The sequence below is a fragment of the Leptosomus discolor genome, chromosome 20, assembly GCF_034619465.1.
Source record: "Leptosomus discolor isolate bLepDis1 chromosome 20, bLepDis1.hap2, whole genome shotgun sequence".
NCBI lineage: Eukaryota > Metazoa > Chordata > Aves > Leptosomiformes > Leptosomidae > Leptosomus > Leptosomus discolor.
In genome coordinates, this window is record NC_141410.1 from 6,313,078 (window position 1) to 6,332,208 (window position 19,131).

At 52.1% G+C, this 19,131-nt stretch overlaps 1 protein-coding gene across 1 annotated transcript in view; it reads left to right on the forward strand.

Moving 5' to 3' along the window:
- The first annotated feature begins 427 nt into the window (after positions 1–427).
- The window catches only part of CASZ1 (castor zinc finger 1), a 68,797-nt gene continuing 50,093 nt past the window's right edge, over positions 428–19,131 (forward strand). The window contains exon 1 of the mRNA XM_086476035.1: positions 428–446. Coding sequence (XP_086332161.1) covers positions 428–446 — 19 coding nt within the window. The remainder of the gene's footprint in view (positions 447–19,131) is intronic.

Sequence of the window (19,131 nt, forward strand, 5' to 3'; positions counted from 1 at the left end):
AAAATATGGGGATTGCAGGATGTGGCGGTGCTGATCTTCTGTGTTAATTACAAATATAACAGAATGTAATATCAAGAATAGTCTAAATAATTTCATGGCCTGTTAACCAAAAGAGAGCTTGAGTTCTGGGACATGGACCAGGCTACCACTGATAATGGTATCTGAAGTCAGTGGTGTCTGGAAGAAGGGTCATACTGTGCTGGCTGCCCCTATTTCCTTCTGTAGATTGCAAGACCAAATGATTAAGAGTGCATTAGATAATTTTCTAACATAACATTCCCTACAGGCAGTTACTGGCATTGCTGTAGAGGCATCCCGAACGACGTGTTGGAAAAGGAAGTGCACAGGACAGTCTTTCTGCACTGTGAAAATATTTGAGACCCCCATGCAAAGCTGTGCTCTGATCTGACTCCAAGTCTCCTCAGACATGGCCAAGGACAATGCACGTGAGTGCTGACCTGGGAGCACCTTCTGTTGTTCTGTTTGTACCTACTCGTACCTGTTCAACACATCTCCCCTCTCAGGCACTGTCAGCCTCGCTGCAAAGGAGTCTGGAGACCCTGACTCCAGCACAGCCAGGAGCTGGAAAACATCCTGTAGTTGGGTGAATGGGATGAAAAGTTCCAATTTGAGTGATGTGTCTTTTTCTCTCAGTTTCGTGTGAGTGGCAATGGAAAGGCATAAGCTCAGTTCCCCTGTCACTGGCGTGGTGTCAGCTGGGAAAATCATTCTTCTGAGCTCAGCAGAGTGATGTTAGCATAAGAGCAGTCAGAGAGGGTTCGAGCCTAGTGGGTGTGGAAGAGGAGAGCTGAGGCACTGGGCTGAGAGTGCCTGGGATATGTGGCATGTTGATTTTGCTTGCTTGTGCTCAGGACTAGAGATGAGCTGCTCATCTTCAGTCTGTGGGGCAGGAGAGTCCTTCAGAAATCAGACTGGCAGCTCAGATCACAGTCCAGAGAAACCTTGGGAATGTGCAAAAAGATCTCCAGGAGTGAGATATGGCAGAGGCACCTGTATCTGCCTTTCTTGGGGAGGCAGTTCAGGCTGTGGAGCTGCTGACTTTCACACAGCATCTTGCTCCAGCACTGAATTCTGGCTGCTGTTCCTGTGCATCCAGCTGGCTGGGGGCAGTGAAGGGAAGAAAAAAGCCAGAGCCAGCGGCTCAGCTGATCAGGGGTTTCAGGCAGAGGTTGCCTTGCCTGACTTGCAATGGATTCAGGGGCTTTCTGTAGAAACTGTCTCCAAGGGCAAGTCTGAACAAGCCAGTCACTCTTAATTTCCTGTGGAGACAGAAAAGCCACCAAGAAAGTAAAAATGTTGCAATAGAAGGTTTGGGGATAAGAGGGCATAGTGTTGCTGGCCAAATCAGACTGTGTTTGATGATTATTTGTCTGTATCTGTCATCCCATTTACCTCCCTGGCAGTGGGACCGGAGGACCTCATGAGGATTCAGGACAGGCTTTTGTCAGGACATCCTAGGCAGTGAAGCAGGGTGCTGAGTGGGGTGCAGGGTAGCAAAGGAAGCGTGGAAAGCCATGTGTCACATTTGCAGCTCATCTGTTAGGGCCCAGTTAAAATGCAGGTGTAAGGGAAAGGGGGGTTGGTATGTCTTCCACTCACCCTCTCCCCGCGTCCTTCCATCTCATCCTCCCTGGAGCACCATGCAAGTTTATCAATTTACTCCAGAATGCAGTAAAATCACTGAGGTTGACAAGGTCTTGGTTTCGTTAATTCTGAACCCTGATATGCCAGTCCCCGGCTCTGGCACTTGTTTGCAGGGCTGTTGCTGCTAGTACAGGGTTGCCTCACGGCTTATTAAACCAGCACCTTTGAAACCTAGGCTGCATTCACAGAATCACAGAATCATTTAGGTTGGAAAAAACCTTTAAGATCATCAAGTCCAACTGTTAACCCAGCACTGCCAAGTCCGCTGCTAAACCATGCCCCTACGGATCACATCTGTATCTGCCTTTCTTGGGGAGGCAGTTCAGGCTGTGGAGTTGCTGACTCTCACACAGCATCTTGCTCCAGCACTGAATTCTGGCTGCTGTTCCTGTGCCTCCAGCTGGCTTGGGGCAGCAAAGGGAAGAAAAAGCTGGGGATGGTGACTCCACCACTTCCCTGGGCGGCCTGTTCCAGTGCTTGACAACCCTTTCGGTGAAGAAGTTTTTCTTAATATCCAATTTAAACCTCCCCTGGTGCAACTTGAGGCCACTTCCTCTTGTCTTATCACTTGTTACCTGGAAGCAGAGACCAACCCCCACCTTGCTACAACCTCCTTTCAAGTAGTTGTAGGGAGTGATAAGGTCTCCCCTCAGCCTCCTTTTCTCCAGGCTGAACAGCCCCAGTTCCCTCAGCTGCTCCTCATAAGACTTGTTCTCCAGGCCCTTCACCAGATTCGTTGCCCTTCCCTGGACATGCTCCAGCACCTCAATGTCTGTCTTGTCGTGAGGGGCCCAAAACTGAACACAGTATTTGAGGAGTGGCCTCACCAGCGCTGAGTACAGGGGGACAATCACTTCCCTCATCCTGCTGGCCACACTGTTTCTGATACAAGCCAGGATGCTGTTGGCCTTCTTGGCCTCCTGGGCACACTGCTGGCTTGCACTTCAGATTCATAACGTCTGATTCCCCCATGTCCCTCGCTCCCACAGTGCCTTGAAAACAGCTTATTAAAAATCACTATTGGTAATTGCCTGGGAAGTCACATTTTTAACACTTTCCTTCAGTTCTTGGGAGTTGATCTGTCTTTTCCCAGACCATGAAGCAAATTACCATCCCTGCTATTTACTCCAGACTGCAGAGGACTTGAAAATGTTCCTGTAGGGCCAGTCTGCCATCAGGAAAGCCAGTAGATCCCAGTCACAGTTGTCTTTGGAGAGGAAGAAGTTCTGCATGAGGCTGAGGATTAATGATTCAAAAGCAGAGATTCCCTATTCTGGGCCATGAGCTGCCAGCAGGGAGCCAGCAGCTGTGGCGTCTGCAGGGACACTTGACCCATCACTGCTCTGTGCTTTCAGTGTCCACAAATCTCTCTCCTCTGTGGTGTCTGGAGGTGGCTTCTTCTCCTGGCCCTGGTGGAAGAGCAGATGGAGGGAGCAAAAAAGTCTGGGAAATGGGTTGCTCAGCAAGCATGCCTGGGCATTCCTGCAGGGACTCACCAGTGTTTGTTGGGGGGAGGGCAGGAGTAGCAGAGTAGCCAGGATCCCTTGTCAATATTTGTGGCTTTTTTCATGTTGGTGGGTATTTGTCGGAAAGTGATAGTCTTGAGCTCAATACCACTGAGCTGCTGGAAGTAGAATGAGACCTGTTGACTTTGAGGAATGTGTTTTTGCCCTGCAGTGCCAATATAACAGCTGCAGAAACAAGCTAGTTAGTTCACGATTGAGAAAACAAAAGGCAGAATCCTCCTTACTAGCGAGGGAACTGAAGAGGAGGATTCACCTTCATGAACTGCTCTAAAGCCGATACATTTTCATTGCAGAATGAATTTGCAGGAGCAGTGTGTGACTGAGCTGGCAGGGTAGACTCCTGGAGGTGTGAGCAGCCACGCTGGGTCTGAGTGTCCTCACTTGGGTGACTCGTATTGGTGAGATGCTGGGACATCTGCGGGTGTCTCCTGTGGTTGTTCACAGAGCTGCCACAGGCTCCATCAGCCTCCATCTGGGAGTATTTGTCTCTTCCTGCACCCCAGCAGAGGAGGGAAGGGAAGCTGTGGGCAGACTGGGAGCAGCTGGTGCTGGACGGTCTCCACACGTGTCCTTACAGCAGTGGGGCAGCTCCCCAGCCTGGGTGAGAGCCACGCTGCTCCCCAGCTGGGCCAGCCAGCCTGGGGTGCAAAGTACCAGACTTGCAGGAGGACTTTGTGGGAGAGGGCTCAGGGCAGCACTCCCTGAGTTCACCCTGCATGGGAGATACACCCTTACAGAGCTGTCTTTTTATTTGCAAACTGAGCAGTTGTACTGGAAGAGATTTAGCAAACATGGGACGGCACAATCCTATGTGTACTGAGTCACACATCAGGGCTAGAGCCAACTAGCACTGTGAGCTACTGAGGCAAACATTTGAGAATAGTTACAATAGGCACCAAAAATATCTTCAGATGAGATCTTTCTGCATTGCTGCATGTTGGGTAACAGGGAGGGCTGACAACCGCTTAAACTCTACCCACATGCTCATCCTGGGCAAGGCAGGCAACTGGAATGGGAACAAAACAGAACAAAAGCAGTTTTGCTCCTGTAAGGGGAGCCCTGGTTAGCCAATTTCACATAGGTTGGAAAAATTCTGCTCTAGTGGGAGAGATGGGATTGTGGTTCTGCACAGTGGGTTAGGCTCTAGCATTTGGCCCTGTGGTCCTGGCTCTGACTGTATTTCAGGAAGCAATGACCCCAGAATTACTAACACACTGTTGGATCTGCAGTTCAGAGCTCCCCACACCTGCATGGGGCCAGGGCATCCCTACAAGGTGTCTTCTCCTGTCTGGTTTTAAAGCTCCCAAGCAAGGGGGCTGCTACTGGAGCCTCATGTAGAAGCTCTCCCTGTTGCAAGATTTTCTGACGGGTTTGCTCTGTGGTTGCTGTTTCCTCATTGCCACTCTCTTTTAAAGTAAAGGAGCTGCTCCCCCAAAGCCCAGGTCTGGTTTCAGAGACACAATTCCCCAAACTCAGATTTTGGGGGCTTGTCCAGGCCATCTCAGCAGAATCAGAGAACAGGCAGCGGCGGCTCTCGGTGCTGTCTGGCACGTACTTGTGCAGACTGAGTGCAGGGCTGGTAGCGAGCACCAAATCCGACTCAGCCTCCTGCCAAGTGACCCTTCGGCATCTGGTCCCCCCGTACCCTTCCCTCGCGTCCTGCTGTCTGCTGCTTTCCACACCCTCATGCTGGGGCTGGGATCGCACCTTGGCCTCGCCACAGCCCTTTCCTGGCTTCGAGCACACGATCTCTCCCACTGGTTTTGCAGCCTTTTTTTCTGCCAGCGCAGGGCACTGAAAAGTGCTGGCACTGCCAAAAACCCTGTGTGCACTACGACTCCCCAAACATCCCTTTATTTTTATTGTTCTGTTAATTACTGTTTAAACTTTAATAAGTCACTTCGTCAGGAGGGGGGACCTGCAGTGAGGTTTCTGTGCAAACACTGGGCCCGGCAGTGACTCTAGTGTAACATAACCCTTTATACAATGTGGGAATGTTTAGACTGTAACAGAAACTTGTTATTTTAATGACAGTTAAAGGGGAAAAAAAAGAAAGGAGCGAATGAAAAAGGGAAGCAAGTTTGTTGGGGAAATGGCTCATCTCAATCTCTCTGTCTGGCCTCTTTTCTCTTGGCTTTAATGATAGCTGGATAAGGAGGCTTTATGGCTTCTGTTGAAGCAAGTCTTGTTCCCAGAGATGCCCTATACAAGGCCGTATGTGGTCCCCTCTGTTCTGTGGGGTAAGGCTAACAGCAGAGAGATGCTGATGGAAGCAGCATGGCTTGATTTTGCTCAGAGGCAGCAGCAGATGCCTAAAGCCAATTTGAGCTCAGTCTAATTATTCTGACCCACACAAGAGACTTTCCCCTTCTATTCAGCTCTTCTTCCACTGTTCAAGTTTTTAAGTAGCTGTGCTGAAACAGATGCTGGCGCACCATAGATGAGAGGGTCCAACATCCTATGGAAAAATGGGCCTTGAAGCTAGAAAATGCTGCCTTATTTTGACTGATCGCCTCTCAAAAGGAGGAACAATTATGGACACCTGAGAGAGGGAAAGGGAGAGAGAGAAAACCTGGCTCATACTCTTGGCAGTGGGAGGACAGAGGGTTCACGGGCATCCTTGATTTTGGATTCTGACTCTTGACATCTGTGTTGCTTTGAGGTAGTGGAGGGTGCCTGTGCAGTGGTTGGTGTCCCTGCATCACAGCACTGAAGTCACCTCCAGGTTTGGCTTGGCTATATTTAGCACTCACTATAGACAAGACCATATAGAGTGATATATAGGATCTGAAAACCTTCAACTCCTGCTGACCTCTCTGCTGCTACAGTGAAATCCCCAAAATCTGTACAGTCTGGGTGAAGAGTGGTGCAAGACTGGGAGAAGGGAGAGCTCCCACCTTTTCCCTGACAGGTTTCATGTTTCCCCTCCCCAAGTTGGTCACTGGTCCCTGGTGGTGCTGATCCCCTGGGGAGCACAACTTTCTCTGCCAGCCGTGGCTTGTAGACCCACAGGGACTGAGGGGGGAGAGTTGTGAAGGCGGTATGGGCATGTGGACTGGGGCACAAGAGGTTTGGCAGGAGATGCTGGCGAGGAGGAAGCTGGGATGGTGTTGGGAACTTGAGGAAAGAAGAGGGGAGAGGAGGAGCGTGCTAAGGCTGAGGCTGGCGGCTGGGAGGGGAAGAGGGACACAAAGGGCAAAACTTGGGAGGGGAGGTCAGAAGGATGCCGGGTGTAAGGAGCACTTTGCTGGAAGCAGAGCCTTTCATAGCATCAAGAACCTTCCTCAGGCACCAGCTCATTGCCAGGAGTCCTGTTCCTCTGGGCAGAGACCCCCTCTCTTCTCTGCTGAGTTTCTGACCAAAAAGGGAGCCTGGGGGACTTACAGTCCATAAAGCTTTTTTGGTGAGGGCGAATGTAGGGTGGAGCGGGAGGGGATTAAATCATGGGCCTCCGGGGGACTGTGTTTTCCCAAGAGGGTGAGCATGCAGGGAGCAGGCCAAAACGGTTCACGCTTTCCTCGCCCGCTGCTGGGGTTGTGATTGTTATTGATTGGGTTTGCTGTTCTCGGCACTTTGTGTTTTTCCAGCTGAGCATTGGCTGCCCCTTGAATTATTTCATCTTTTTTTTTTTTTTAAAAAAATTTTTTTTTTTTTACCTCTGCTTTAGTTCAGATACCCACAAACATTGCACGTGGGGCAGGTGTGTGCACAGCCCCATGCGGGCCAGCACTGCATGGCTGGGGTGAGCCTGCACCAGGGCTGCACACAGCTGGGAGCGTGCAGGGGTCTGTGTAAGGTACCAGTTACATGCAAACCTGCTGTCAGCAGGATTAAATTCATAGGTCTGTGTTATCTCTGGAAGTGTGTTATACAAAAAGGTAAAGAAATCTATCTGCTCTTGTAGAAAAGCCAGTGTCGGGGCTTCATGTTGAAGCAAATAATAGGAACACACACAGGGATTTCCCATGCTTGGGCACATATAATGTATATGTGGCTCAGGGTGCATAAGCTTCAGCCCCAAAGACAGAGGGCCAAGGGAACTGCGAGCTGGAGAAGCAGTTTTGTTTCATTTGCAGCGCCTGGTCATGACTTTCAGACCCGATCGAGCTCCTCGTATTGGCCTGCTCTCACTCCAGCCGTGAGCTCGTGTCCCTCCTCCGCAGAGCTGTGCCTGCTGACGGGGCCAGTGGCAGGAGCCATCCCATTAGGAATGGCATTTTCCAGGTTCCTGTGTGAGGCTGAACATGTCCCAGCTGCAAAAATAACTAGCCTATATGCCCTGTGGAAACAGGAGCAGCAGCGACACATCTGTCTGGTCTGGGCAGAGCCAGCTTGTAACTAATGCCCCAAAGGGGCATCGAGCGGCTGCAAGCTACTTGTCAGCGTGCAGAAACCCGAAATAGAGACCTTTGGGGAGGGCTAGCCCGTTGGAGGGGCAAAGCGCTGCAGTGGGCAGAGCCACAGATACCTCTGGGCCTCTTGCGGGACTGGTGGGTTCCAGCAAGACATTAATATTGACTGGCTTCTCTGGACCAGCTGCGGGGCACGCAGGCTGCTGGCGGGGCTGAGGCGAGGGGCCGAGGCTGGCACTGCTGGGCACCGGCGGCGCCAAAAGCAGCCCCAGCCTCTTGCCCCCTGGCCCCTGCTCCTGCCTCCCCCGTGGCCAGTGGGGTCACTTTGGTTGGAGAGCGCAAGCTGAGCTCAAGGATAGAGCCCCCTGGACGGAGCCAAGGAGCCGCTGTATAAAAAACGCTGAGGTTTTCCTTTTCTGTACAGCGCGTTTCCCTAAATTGCCTTTGACTGTGTGCATCGCTAATGAAAGTTTATGCCCTTGTTAGAAGGACAGGCAGGTCCGTTCCAGTTAGGGCTGGGTCTATCCTTCTGCCAACTGCCCTCCCCAGCACACACACACACACACTCTCGCTCGCTTGCTCGCTCTCCCTGGTGAATAAGTGGAGGCTGTTATAAAAAAAAAAAAAAAAAAAAGAGGAGGGGAAAAAAATTTCCATATTTGTGTAAGTTGCTTTAAAAGCATTTTATCATGTCATAAAAAAAAGGAAAGTACTCTCGGAAATTGATCCTGCACACGAGCCCATTGGACAGAAGGACGTCGGGATGTTAATGGCTATTTTGCTCCAGGGTGGCTTATTAAAAAATTTATACATAAATGCTTAAAATTGCATAAATTATTTAAAAAAAAAACATAGTAAGCAATTTGCAATCCTGATCCACTTTTCCTTTTTCTTTCCCTCGTCATCCTTTTCTTCCCTTCTTTCTTACGAAAAAAAAAAAAAAATTCCTTCCCCCTCTTCTCACCCTTGTCCCCTCCCTGTCTGAAAATGTGATGCGTCCAAAATTGTACATGTGCGTTTGTAAAATAAATATGATTTTAAATGTGACCCGCCACTGGCCAGCGGAGCTAGCTACAAGGGGGAAATAAAAAAAAAAAAAGAGGGGAGAAGAAAAAAGAAAAGAAAGAAAGAAGTTTGGATATGATGAGTGTTTCTCGCAGGCGTGGAATGTCACCCACATATCCTGGAGATTGTACTGGGGAGGTTTATGATGGTTTCCCATTGATTTGTTTCCCCGACGCAGCTGCCGACCTCTATTGAGGGACAAACATAATCAGCACTGACGCAAATTAGATGGTTATTCGTTTTGAAAATTGACAGAAAAACAATAAAAAAGATGAAATGCTCCCAAATCAATAGATATAATGAAATTCAAATAATCCGAGAGATGAGGTCTCCATGGCAACTGATAATGTGGAAAAGAAAACAATTTAATAAAGGACAGACACACTTTGAAAACAGATTGGGCAAAGGGAAGGCGGGGGGGCGAGGGAGCAAGGGGGGCCGTGGGTTGGGTGGTGGTGGGAGGGGGCAGCGGGAGGAGGTGGTGGTGGGGAGCCGGAGCCGGCTGCCTCTCCGGTTGGTTAGCGGTGCTGTAGTGAAGGATCACTGTCCATCCCAAGGACGCTTGCCATAATTAAGAGAGGCTTTCGGTCCAGAAAGTGCAGATTCAGGTTTTAATACACAAAATTATTTCAGGAGCACTGAATCGGAAAGTCGTTTGTTATGACCTTCCTGAGAGGCCTGGAGCAGGGCATGTTGGAGGCGCGGCGGCTGAGCCAGCTGAGTTATGGCATATTTGTGTTTTTATAGTGCGGAGGGGAGGGGGGAAGGGGGGAAGAAGGTTAAACAGTATTTACAGCTCAGTTGTTTTCAGAAAGGAAAGAGAAATAGAGTTCATGAAAAGATGCGAGTGGAAGAGAGAGAGAGAGAGGGAGAGGGAGAGATCCCCTGCCCGGCACACACACTCCGCTGGGACGCCAGCTCCAATGAGACACTCACCGATGCTCTTTTTGCCTTAAGGTGTGAGGTGCAGATGGGCTGGGGGTAAAGAGGGGCTCTTTGGTGGGATGGGGAGTGTGTCTGTCCCTGCTGCCGAGTCTGTCTGCAGGGTCCAGCTGGGAGCCCACTGTCTTCTCACTCCAAGCTGCAGAATAAACCGCTCCTGGCATGCGGGCTTGTGCTGAAAGCGCGTGTGCGTGTGTGAGAGTGCATGCAGGGTGCTCTGCGCTCGCACGGGTGGCTGCCTGCGTGCGGCTGCCTGTGCGGCTGCTGGCGGGCTGTATATACGTGGGTGCTCGCCGCGTGTGCGGGGCTGAGCAGAGCTCGGTGCGTGCGGGTGTGCGCCTCGAGGGAGGCGCATACGCTGTGTGTCTGTCCGTGTGTTGCGGCGTGCGGGTGTAATACTTGTACGGGCGCAGGTACATAGGCGTTTGCGTGCGTTAGCGTGTGTCCCGTGTGCGTACCACTTGGTGAGCACATGCATGGGCATGCGATTGCGTGTGTTTGCGTGCTGGGTCATGTGTGCCTCCGCATGTGATAGTGCACCTGCACGGCCACGTTTTTATACACGTGTGTGTTCCCACTGATGGGTGTTTGCAAGTAGTGCTAGTGCTAGCGCATGGATGGGCTCATGAGGACGGGAGAGATAAGAAGATGAGCCCTAATGACCAGAAGAAAGAGCAGCAAAAGGCAAGACAAGAGGATTAGTGTCGGTGTGAGCACTGGGCAGCACGGCGTGAGTGTCCACACAGCCCAGCCGCTGGGGCTTCTCTCCCATGCTGCTCTGACAGGACTGCTGAGTTAACAAACTCAGGGATGACCCACTGCTTTCACACCAGAGCTCAGCTCTCCTCTGGCCAGACTGTGAGCCTTTTCCACACAAACAGGATGGGCAAGCGTTTCTCCTAACCGTGTTGCACAGTATTTGCAGGTGCCAGGCATCTGTGGGGATTAAAGAGCCCCTGAGCTCTCAGTTGCTGCATGTGATGGGTGCCTGCTCTGTGGGTTCACAAAAGACTCCCAGCTCCACTTGAGGATTATAGAAACCTCTAAGGGATCTCCATGCCCCCTTTGCACCCAAGCCCAGAGCACGTTACCTGCTCACATACAGCTCAGGCAGCAGTCGGGGCTGTGGGGAAGATGTAACACAAGCTGGAGGGCTAAGATCCTCTAGTTTACTCTCTGTAATGCAGCTCTTGCTGAGGTCTCACTTACCTCATATGGCCTAACACACTGATTTACTTTGCAGGACCTTGAAAAACCATGATAATGAACTTTTTCTGGCCCTGTGTTTCTTAGTGATGCAACAAGCATTCAGGCTCCCAACTCCCATTTAGCTCCTGACTTCCCACTGCAATTAATTAGGAGTCTGCATTCCTTGTTGGGTCTGAGCTTAATAGTGCTGAAAGGGATTGCAAATTGCTCTTAAACTGCCTCCCAACTAGCAACAGGGTTTGGAGGGGCCTGAGCCCGGCCTGAAGCCAGGGAGCTTCCACTGACTTGGGTCATGGTGGGTTTGGATTCTCTGTAAAGTAGCTCGTTAAAGACAGTCACCACGAGGGACTGATGAAACTTTGAGCAGTTCGCCTCTGAATCTGCATCCCTTAAGAGACCCGTTGTCTTTCCCAGGTCATTTTTACTCCCTCAGGTCATTTTTACTTCCCCAGCATTTTACTTCCCCCATTACTTGCAGCTAAGTCTGGTTCTCTGTCTACCACCACGATGTTTCACTGCACGCCCTGCCCTGTCTCTTCCAGCATTTACAGAGGGGTCTGTGTGGCATTTTGAAGAGGCTCACTCTTGGCCTCTTCTTCATGCCTTGGGAGCTGGCTCCTGAGGCTTTCCCAGCCCTTTTTGCTCTCCACCACCCCTTCTCTCCCTCTCTCTGCGTCCACCGTGTCCTCCTGGCACATCACCCAGAGTGTGCATGTGTGTCTATGGAGAGGTGAAGTTAGGCACCGTGTTTGCATTTAGTTGCCCTGACAACGCGTCTGGCTTCATAGGGAGTTTTCCAAGGGCCACAGCCAGCCTGCAGGGACCTGATGGTGATGAGCTATTACTCTTCGCTCTCCCTTTTGCATCTTTCCCCTCGGTTTTCTTCACAACCTGTGGGGAGATTGATGGCAGGATTGTGATGTAGATGTTAGCAGTTCTGCTTGATTTATAGAGTTACTTAGGCTGAGTGAGGCCACTTAGGCTCGTCTGGATAGTAAACCTTTTAACTGGACTAAAAAATTAATAATAAATAAATAAATAAGACGAGGAGGAGAAACTGGATCAGAAAAGCCGATCCTCTTGGCTTTATGTTATCTGAAAGAAAGATTCTGAAGACAGAAGGCTTCCAGGGAGCAGCCTCTCTCAGCCCAGGGAGTAGCAAGACTCTGCTCACTGCGTCAAGCTGAAGCTCTAAGAGCAGGTTTTCATGGGACCAAGAGGAGGAAACTGTTGAAATGTCTCAGCAAAGATCCTGCATTGACAGATGAACTAGAAAGTTGGCTGCAGAGACTTTTGAGCTTCAAACTGTCCTGAATCAGTGCTTTTCCTCTGTTGTTACCTGAATTGCAGTAGCACCTAAAATTGCAAACAAGATACTGGGCCCACTAAGCTAGGCAAGAAATCTTTGCCCTGATGGCTGATCATCTGAAGAGACCCAGCAGGTCGAGGGCAGAAGTGGAGCCTGCGTGATGTTATTTGCCCAAAGAGAATGAGCAGGTCAGTAGCAGAGCAGGGAGCACAACCAGGGTTCCTGACTCCCATTACTCACTTTTCCCCTCTTCTTTCTACTCTGCTCCTTTTGTTAATTCTGGAAGTTCCCTGTGTTACTTGTATGCAGAAAAAGGGGCTCGTTTCTTGTCCTTTGCAGGTTCAGGGTATATGAGTGCAGAGCAGGGCAAAGGGAAGGGCAGAGGCAAAGGAGCTTTGTCTCAGCACTTGGAGGAGAGCAGCAGAGCCTTAGCAGCTCTCAGAGTAAGGAGGCTGGGGGTAGACAAGATCAAAGCAAATTTAGGATCATTTTTGAGATCTGCTCAGGAAAAGGTTCAGACGTGCGTTACTAAAGAGCTGTGAAGAAGGATTAGTCCTGTCCTTGCTCGCAGTTGAACCGCTTTCCCCACCAGCTGTGCCAAATGCCTGTGAAGAGCTGGTCGAGCGGCAGCAGAGCAGGTCAGCGGCAGGTGAGAAGGCAGTGTCGCAGAGGAGATGGGCACGGTGCAAGGGACTGGGGCCAGTTTGGAGGCTGTCATGGTTCAGCTGTGCAGGGGAGAGGGGTCTCGAGTGGGGCTGAGCTGGGGCGGGGTGAGGAGGACAGGGTCCACGCAGGCTGGGGTGGTGCAGGTGAGGAGGTCTCTGCGGTGGGAGAGGGCCGATGCGGCAGCCGAGGAGGCGGCGCAGTGCTGAGTGTTAGCAGGTGTCCGTCCTGCTCTGCTGCCTGCCAGCCGGGCTCTGCTCGCCAGCGGGGACTCTGCGGACTCTGGAGGACTTTGAGTTGCAGCCCATTGCACCATTGCAGCAGGAGCGGCTGTGCCTGGGCTGTGCTAGGGCCAGCTCACTCCTAGTGTGAGGTCTGCGCTGCCTTTCTCTCCCTGGCCAGTGATATATGGCATAAATTAGGCCTCTGAAGGGGGATACTGCATCCTTAAGAAGAAATATGTCCTCATTTTTCTTAAACACCGTTTGCACTGAGTGAAATGTTTAGAAGGGACGCTGAGGGATAACTTTATTTCTTACTAGGGAGTTCAGAGCCGTTCAGTTAAACCCATAAAACACTGGGAGTAGGGAAGCTGACAGCCTGCCCGTGCATTAGAAAAGCCATTACTCATCTAGGGGAAATTCACCCCATGCTGGAGCCTTGCGTTACCAATGGGGTGGTCCAGGGGAGGACACAGGATCATCTCCCTTGGCCATCTAAGGGGTCAGTAGGATGCTCAGAGGTGGAAAAGACTCAGTTAGTAACAATCCAGCACAGTGACAGAGTGCTGATATGGAGATCTTAAAACACCAAGTAAACATGGCTGGGTTCAGCCCACCGAGTGGGTAATTATCCTCATTCCTCCTCCTCTGCATGGGGAAACTAAGGCACAGAAAGCTGGGGAAACTGACGGTTGCACCATGATTGGAAACCAGGCTGGAAGCCAGCGCTCCTGGCCTTTAACCCTCAGCTTAAATCACTAAAACCAAATTCCTTTCCAGGGCAAGGAGTGAAAGTCAGAAGCCCTGACCCCCTACTCCATTTCTGCAGCAAGGCCATGTTCCCAGGGTGGAGCTGGGAGTCCTGGCTTCACCTTTGTTGCTCCGACGTTCAGCCCTTTCTTCCCAACGGGAATTAGAAAATCTACTGGAATATGAAGGCAGGGTCTTGTAGGTGGTAATAATGGGAATTCCTGTCTCGGGTGATGGTTGGTGGTGTGGTGGGCTACGTTACAGGTGTGGCTAGGTGGGCTTCTGCTTTTGCACAGACACCTCGCCGGTGCCGGCTGCCGTTGTACCCCCAGTGGCTGGTTGTCCCAGGGGACAGAGCCACAGGCACCCAGCATCTCAGCAGACAAGGCATTGGCCACCAAGAGGATGGTGACTTTCTAGTTGATATTTTATTTTGGAGGCTTGACACCAAAAGATTTAATATTTGTTTGAAATGAGAAACAGTTCTCAAATGAATTTGGAGAGCCTGGGAATTAATGTCAGCCCCCCCTCCCCTCCCTAAACACCCCTCCTCCCCATCAGCTCAGCCCCCCCCTTTCAATTTCTGAAGCCTGCTGATTTGAATATTTATAAATATCAGTAAATTATTTATTGTAGCAATCTGCTGTGCCATTTCACCAATCGCCGTTAACACTTTAGGGCTCGCTCTTCAGGAGGACGCGACTGGAGAAAACGGGCACCTGGGGGCTGGGAGCATGGTCCGGGGAGGGGGCTCCCATGCCAGGGCAAAGCCTGCGTGGCGGTGGTGCCAGGAGGGAGCGGCATGCGGCACGAGAGGAGTTGGGGGTGTTTCAGGAGAGGATGGGGACCCTCTGCACCCAGTACTAGGTAGGGGTAGGGGACACTGCAGGGGGACACTGGGAGAGGACGTGGCTGGAAAGGGAGGCTTGTGTTAATGGGGGAGGGCAGCAAGGAGGATTGCCTGACGGGATGGGCTGTTTGCTGCAGCACCCTTGCAGGCTTTGCCCTGCAGTGTGCAGGGAGCTCGCTCTGGCTTAGAGCTCAGCGCTAGCCCTCTTTGCTTGTAGTTCCTGTTCCCCTGAGGAGGAAAATTCCTCTATGTTTCTCCTGTCCCATCCCTCCCTCCGTAATTACACTTCTGCACTGAAAATACACATCGTGCAGAGATGATGTGGCTCTTTTCTGTTTGGGGAAACCGGGGGGGCTCCCCATGTTTGTGAGCTGTTCTGGAGAAACCCTGGCAGCAGCACCAGAGCAGCCAAGTGGCCGGGTGGGAAACAGGAGCAGCCCAGCTGGCTGGCAGCCCCAGTGCAGGGCACCAGTGCCTCCAGAGCCCCGTCACTTTCCCCTCCTATCCTCCTCTCAGGATGTCATCTGTCCTTCACTGCTCAGTGCTGGTTTCTGTACGCTGCCCCTCACTGTCACCAGAAAATTACAGCTTAACTCTGCCGCTGAGAAGGTCGAGCGAAGGGAAGCAGGACAGGCTTGCTGGAGGGAACTGGTACTGGTCTCTGCCTCTTTGGGCTAAGGTTGAACCAGGCTCTGGGAGCTGGAAATAGGGGGAAAAGTGGCCTCTTGTGCGGCTGGAGATGCCAGTGTGGCAAGCAGGAGAAGGTCAAGCAGTGCTGAATGCAGGCAGACTGCACTCTGACAAGCGCTGGCCATGAGGAGCAGAGCAGAATCCCTAGCTTTTCCTCCACAGTTTATGGACACGGTGTGTGGGGAGAGCCCTCACGGCTATGGAAAGCAGGGAGTGTAGCTGGCAGCGCTTCGGTAAGGACGGCCTGGCTGCTCACTTCGTTTCTCCTCCCACGTCTTTGATTCTCCTTCTCCTCCCTGCCCAGTGCTGAGCTGGAGCCTGTCAGGTCCAACTTTCGCACTGAGGGCTTTCCCCAGCTTCACGCAGGCACGCACAGGCGGGATCCATGCTTGCAGGGCAGAGGAGGTTGTTAAAGAGCCTTTGTGAACTCCCCAAGGTCAGCCAGAAGAGACAGCATCCACTAATCCAAGGTCATTTCCTGGGCTAAAAGCTATAAAATGTTTTATTGATAAACTGAAGAGGGGAAAATATACACACTAAATCCACTTTTACACATTGTGGGCCATGCCTGGGCTGTTGCTGCCTTTGCCCTGGCCCTGCCTAGGATAATGCACGAGTCGTTGTGCTGGAGGGGAAATGTTTTCTGGAAGGGGCTGAGCGTTTGGCTGCCTTCCCTGCCTCCTCCTGGCATGTGGTTGGGCACTGCCAGGGCATTGCTCCGGGGAAGCATGTTCCCAATGCCCCAGTGGCCTTCTGCTGTGAAGGTTTGGCTCCATCTTAGGGACCGCAGCTCAAGTGTGAAGAGGCTCCCACGTGCAGCATCCTCACCCCCACCCCAGTGATCCATGCTACCCTTCCTGTTTGGGGCTCCTGGGCAGACTGGAGTCTCTCCAGTCAAGCTTGCACCACAGTGGTTAAAAAAGAAAAGGACTGTGCAGCATGTTGGCCCTCCTTCCCTCCCCCTCCCCGCCCCAAATAATGCTGTTAATAATTAATCGAATGAGAGCTTGCAGCTCCTGGAAAGCTGGCACTGGGACCTCCCTCTTGAACGGAGCTGCTCAGCTGGGCTTAAAACTCTTCAATAGGAATATGAAAGCTCCATCTGTTCAACGTACCCGTCCCTCTGAAGTGACAGCGCTCTGTCCCTCCCCAGCCAGCACCCCTCTCCCCGCAGCATGGGCCCTCCTGCCCCTCCTCTCCTGCCCCATCCGGGGGGGGGCCCTTCACCCCTGGCTCTTCCCACACCAGCACAGCCAGGGCCCCTTCACCTCCACCCATGCCAGCTGGTTCCTCCAGCTCCCAAATGCCCCTTTTTCACAGCTGGGACCCTTTCTCTCCTCTACCAGGGTGTGTTTCTTCTTTGACCCCAAGCCAAAGCCAGACTTCAGCTCTCGTCTCCTTTTCCTGCAAAGCCAGACTTTCTCTTTGCAGCCCAGTTTGCCCTATTTCTGTCCACGCTGCAAAGCCCTTTGTTCCTGCATGCAGTGGGTCCCCCGCAGCCCCTCTTCTCCCTTGGGGGGAGGCAGAGCTAAGCTGTGCCCACCTTGGCAGCACCCCAGTGTGGAGTTCATGGGGGAGAAAGTGCTGCTTCGGGGACGGCGTGGAGGGAGAGAGCCTGGGGCTGCACGCGGGGCGCTTGGCAGCACGTGGGGGCCAGGGGCGGTGGGGGCAGCAACCTGGGCTTGTTGGCAGCAGGTTCAAGAGGTGACAAGGCAGCAAAATGGCGAGGTGAGTTTTGTCCTCCTCCTTGCCTCCTCCTGGTTGCGGCAAGCTGTACCTTTTCTTCAAAGGGAGGTTTGCTCTCAAGATGCCACAGGGCTGGGTGCAGAGCAGAGGGAGCCGGTGTCTCCTCGCAGGGTGTGGGGAGGGGGCAAGCGGAGTAAACTCCCGGTGGCATTGTTTTCAGAGGAAGTGCTCAGTGTAAATAGAGCATGTGGGAGAGTTTGTCCTGGGCAGAGATGAAAAGTCCGTGTGACAGGCTCAGGTTATAAACGGCTTCCTCAGATTGATGTGAAATCAAAACATTTCTATTTAGACGAAGAAAATGAAGGGGGATGTTTACTTAGCCTGGAATCTTTAAACAGTGTGATGGAGATACAGGGTGATTTGGGGTGGGGAGCTTGGCCTGGGTGGAGGGAACCTCTGCGTGGCTTCAGGGGTCCCTCCCTGCTTGGCAGTCCCAGCCTCAGGCAGATACGAGGGTCCCTCATTCAGCAGCTCAATTCCTCTCCCTCTGCCTGAGTGAAGGAAACACAGATGCTCTGGTCCCCTCCAGCCTGACGGCCATCTTCAGCGTTTCCTTGTAAGAAGGGTTTCCCTTCTACTTCTGAAATTGAGAGGCTGAAAGAGAGGAACAGAAATGTTGATATAGGTAGTGTCCCTCCCCTTCCCCAGACAAGGAAATAAGGCAATGGAAAGATAGAATGATGTGTCCAGGCTTGTGGAGAGTTCGTTGCAAGGTTGGCAGAAGCAGCTGGGAGTTCTGATTTCCTGCAGCCATACTTGCATAGGTGGGATGGAGCTACACAAGAGCCCTGGTACTACAGAGCAAATCCCATCTCAGGAAGGTCTCTGGGAGGGTTAGTTTTATAGATCAAGGAAAAGGTACGTTTTCAGAACTTGCTTTATTTTTAACTTAAACTTTAGGAGAAGATTCTCAAGATGTTAAAGAGCAGCATTGTTGTGCTAAAAAAAAATCCCAAACACAAGGAAAAGGGGCAAGAAAGTTGCAGAGGGCAAGGGCAGGAGCTGGGGGGCAGAAGCTGGGGAGGCAGAGGGGCAAAGCCAGGGTGTGTGAGATGGAAGGAGGCAGGAACAGGAACAGACGACAAGTTGCAGGCTCCCTGGAGTTGCCGTGTACGCGGCAAGTGCAGCGTCGGGAACGTCTGTTCCTCTCTTCCTTTGAATAAATATTTATATATTCATTTGCCGGCTGGTGCACGCACTTGGCTGCTCACCTCCAGACCAGAATAATGGGACCTGCCCTCATTGCAGAAAGGGGGAGGGCAGCGGGGATTTGGGCTGCCGCGTGTCTGCCTCCCAGTTATCTCCAGCTGCGAGTGGTGCTGATCTCACCAGTTAAGCAGGGCTGGGTATCGTGAGAACATGGATGGGGAATCACCAGGCAGTGTTGGGGAGAGCGGCGCTGGTGATTCAGTGCCGACCCAGTGCCCCAGCGCCAGGCAGGCACCGAGCCGTGCCGGAGGCACCATCCTAACCACCTGCAGCCATTGAGGCTCCGCTGGCCCCTCGCCCGAGCATACAGGCGGGAGCTGTAGGTGTCCTGGCCAGGCTCCAGTTGGAGCTCACAGCAGCCTCCTGAGATTCCCTCTGTGGTACCAGTTGCGCAGAGGATCGGCCTTCACTTTCTGCCCTAAATAGAGTGGGAATGTGGTGGGGAGGGAAGGTGCCAGCACACGGAGCCTTTTGCAGCTTCATGGGCGTCTGCCTGTGCCCATCTGTATGCGTGAGGACTGTGCGCGTGTGTTGGGGGAATGTGTGAAAGGGAAATGCGTGGGGAAACGTACAGGAATGTATTTTGGGGAGATGGGACTTTTTAACCCGTACGTGTATGACTACATTTACGGAGTGTGCCAGCGCATACTCACAGCTCTTGAACAGCTATAATTTCAAGATGGGGAGGTGTGTGTTTGGGGGCAACGTGTGCTTTCCCTTCATGAAAGCATGACTGCACGTAGGTGTTAGTGCCGGGGGGGGGGGGTGCGTTCAGAAGGTGGAGGAGTACATTTTGCCTCCCTTTGTGTGGGGGGCTGATATATTTGTCGGGGGGTTATTTTTCTTGCAGTCCTTGACAGGGAAGCGTGTCTGAAGCTGTCAGGAGTTTACGCTAAGCAGCCACTCTCTGGCTCTTGGACAGCAGGTCTAAAGT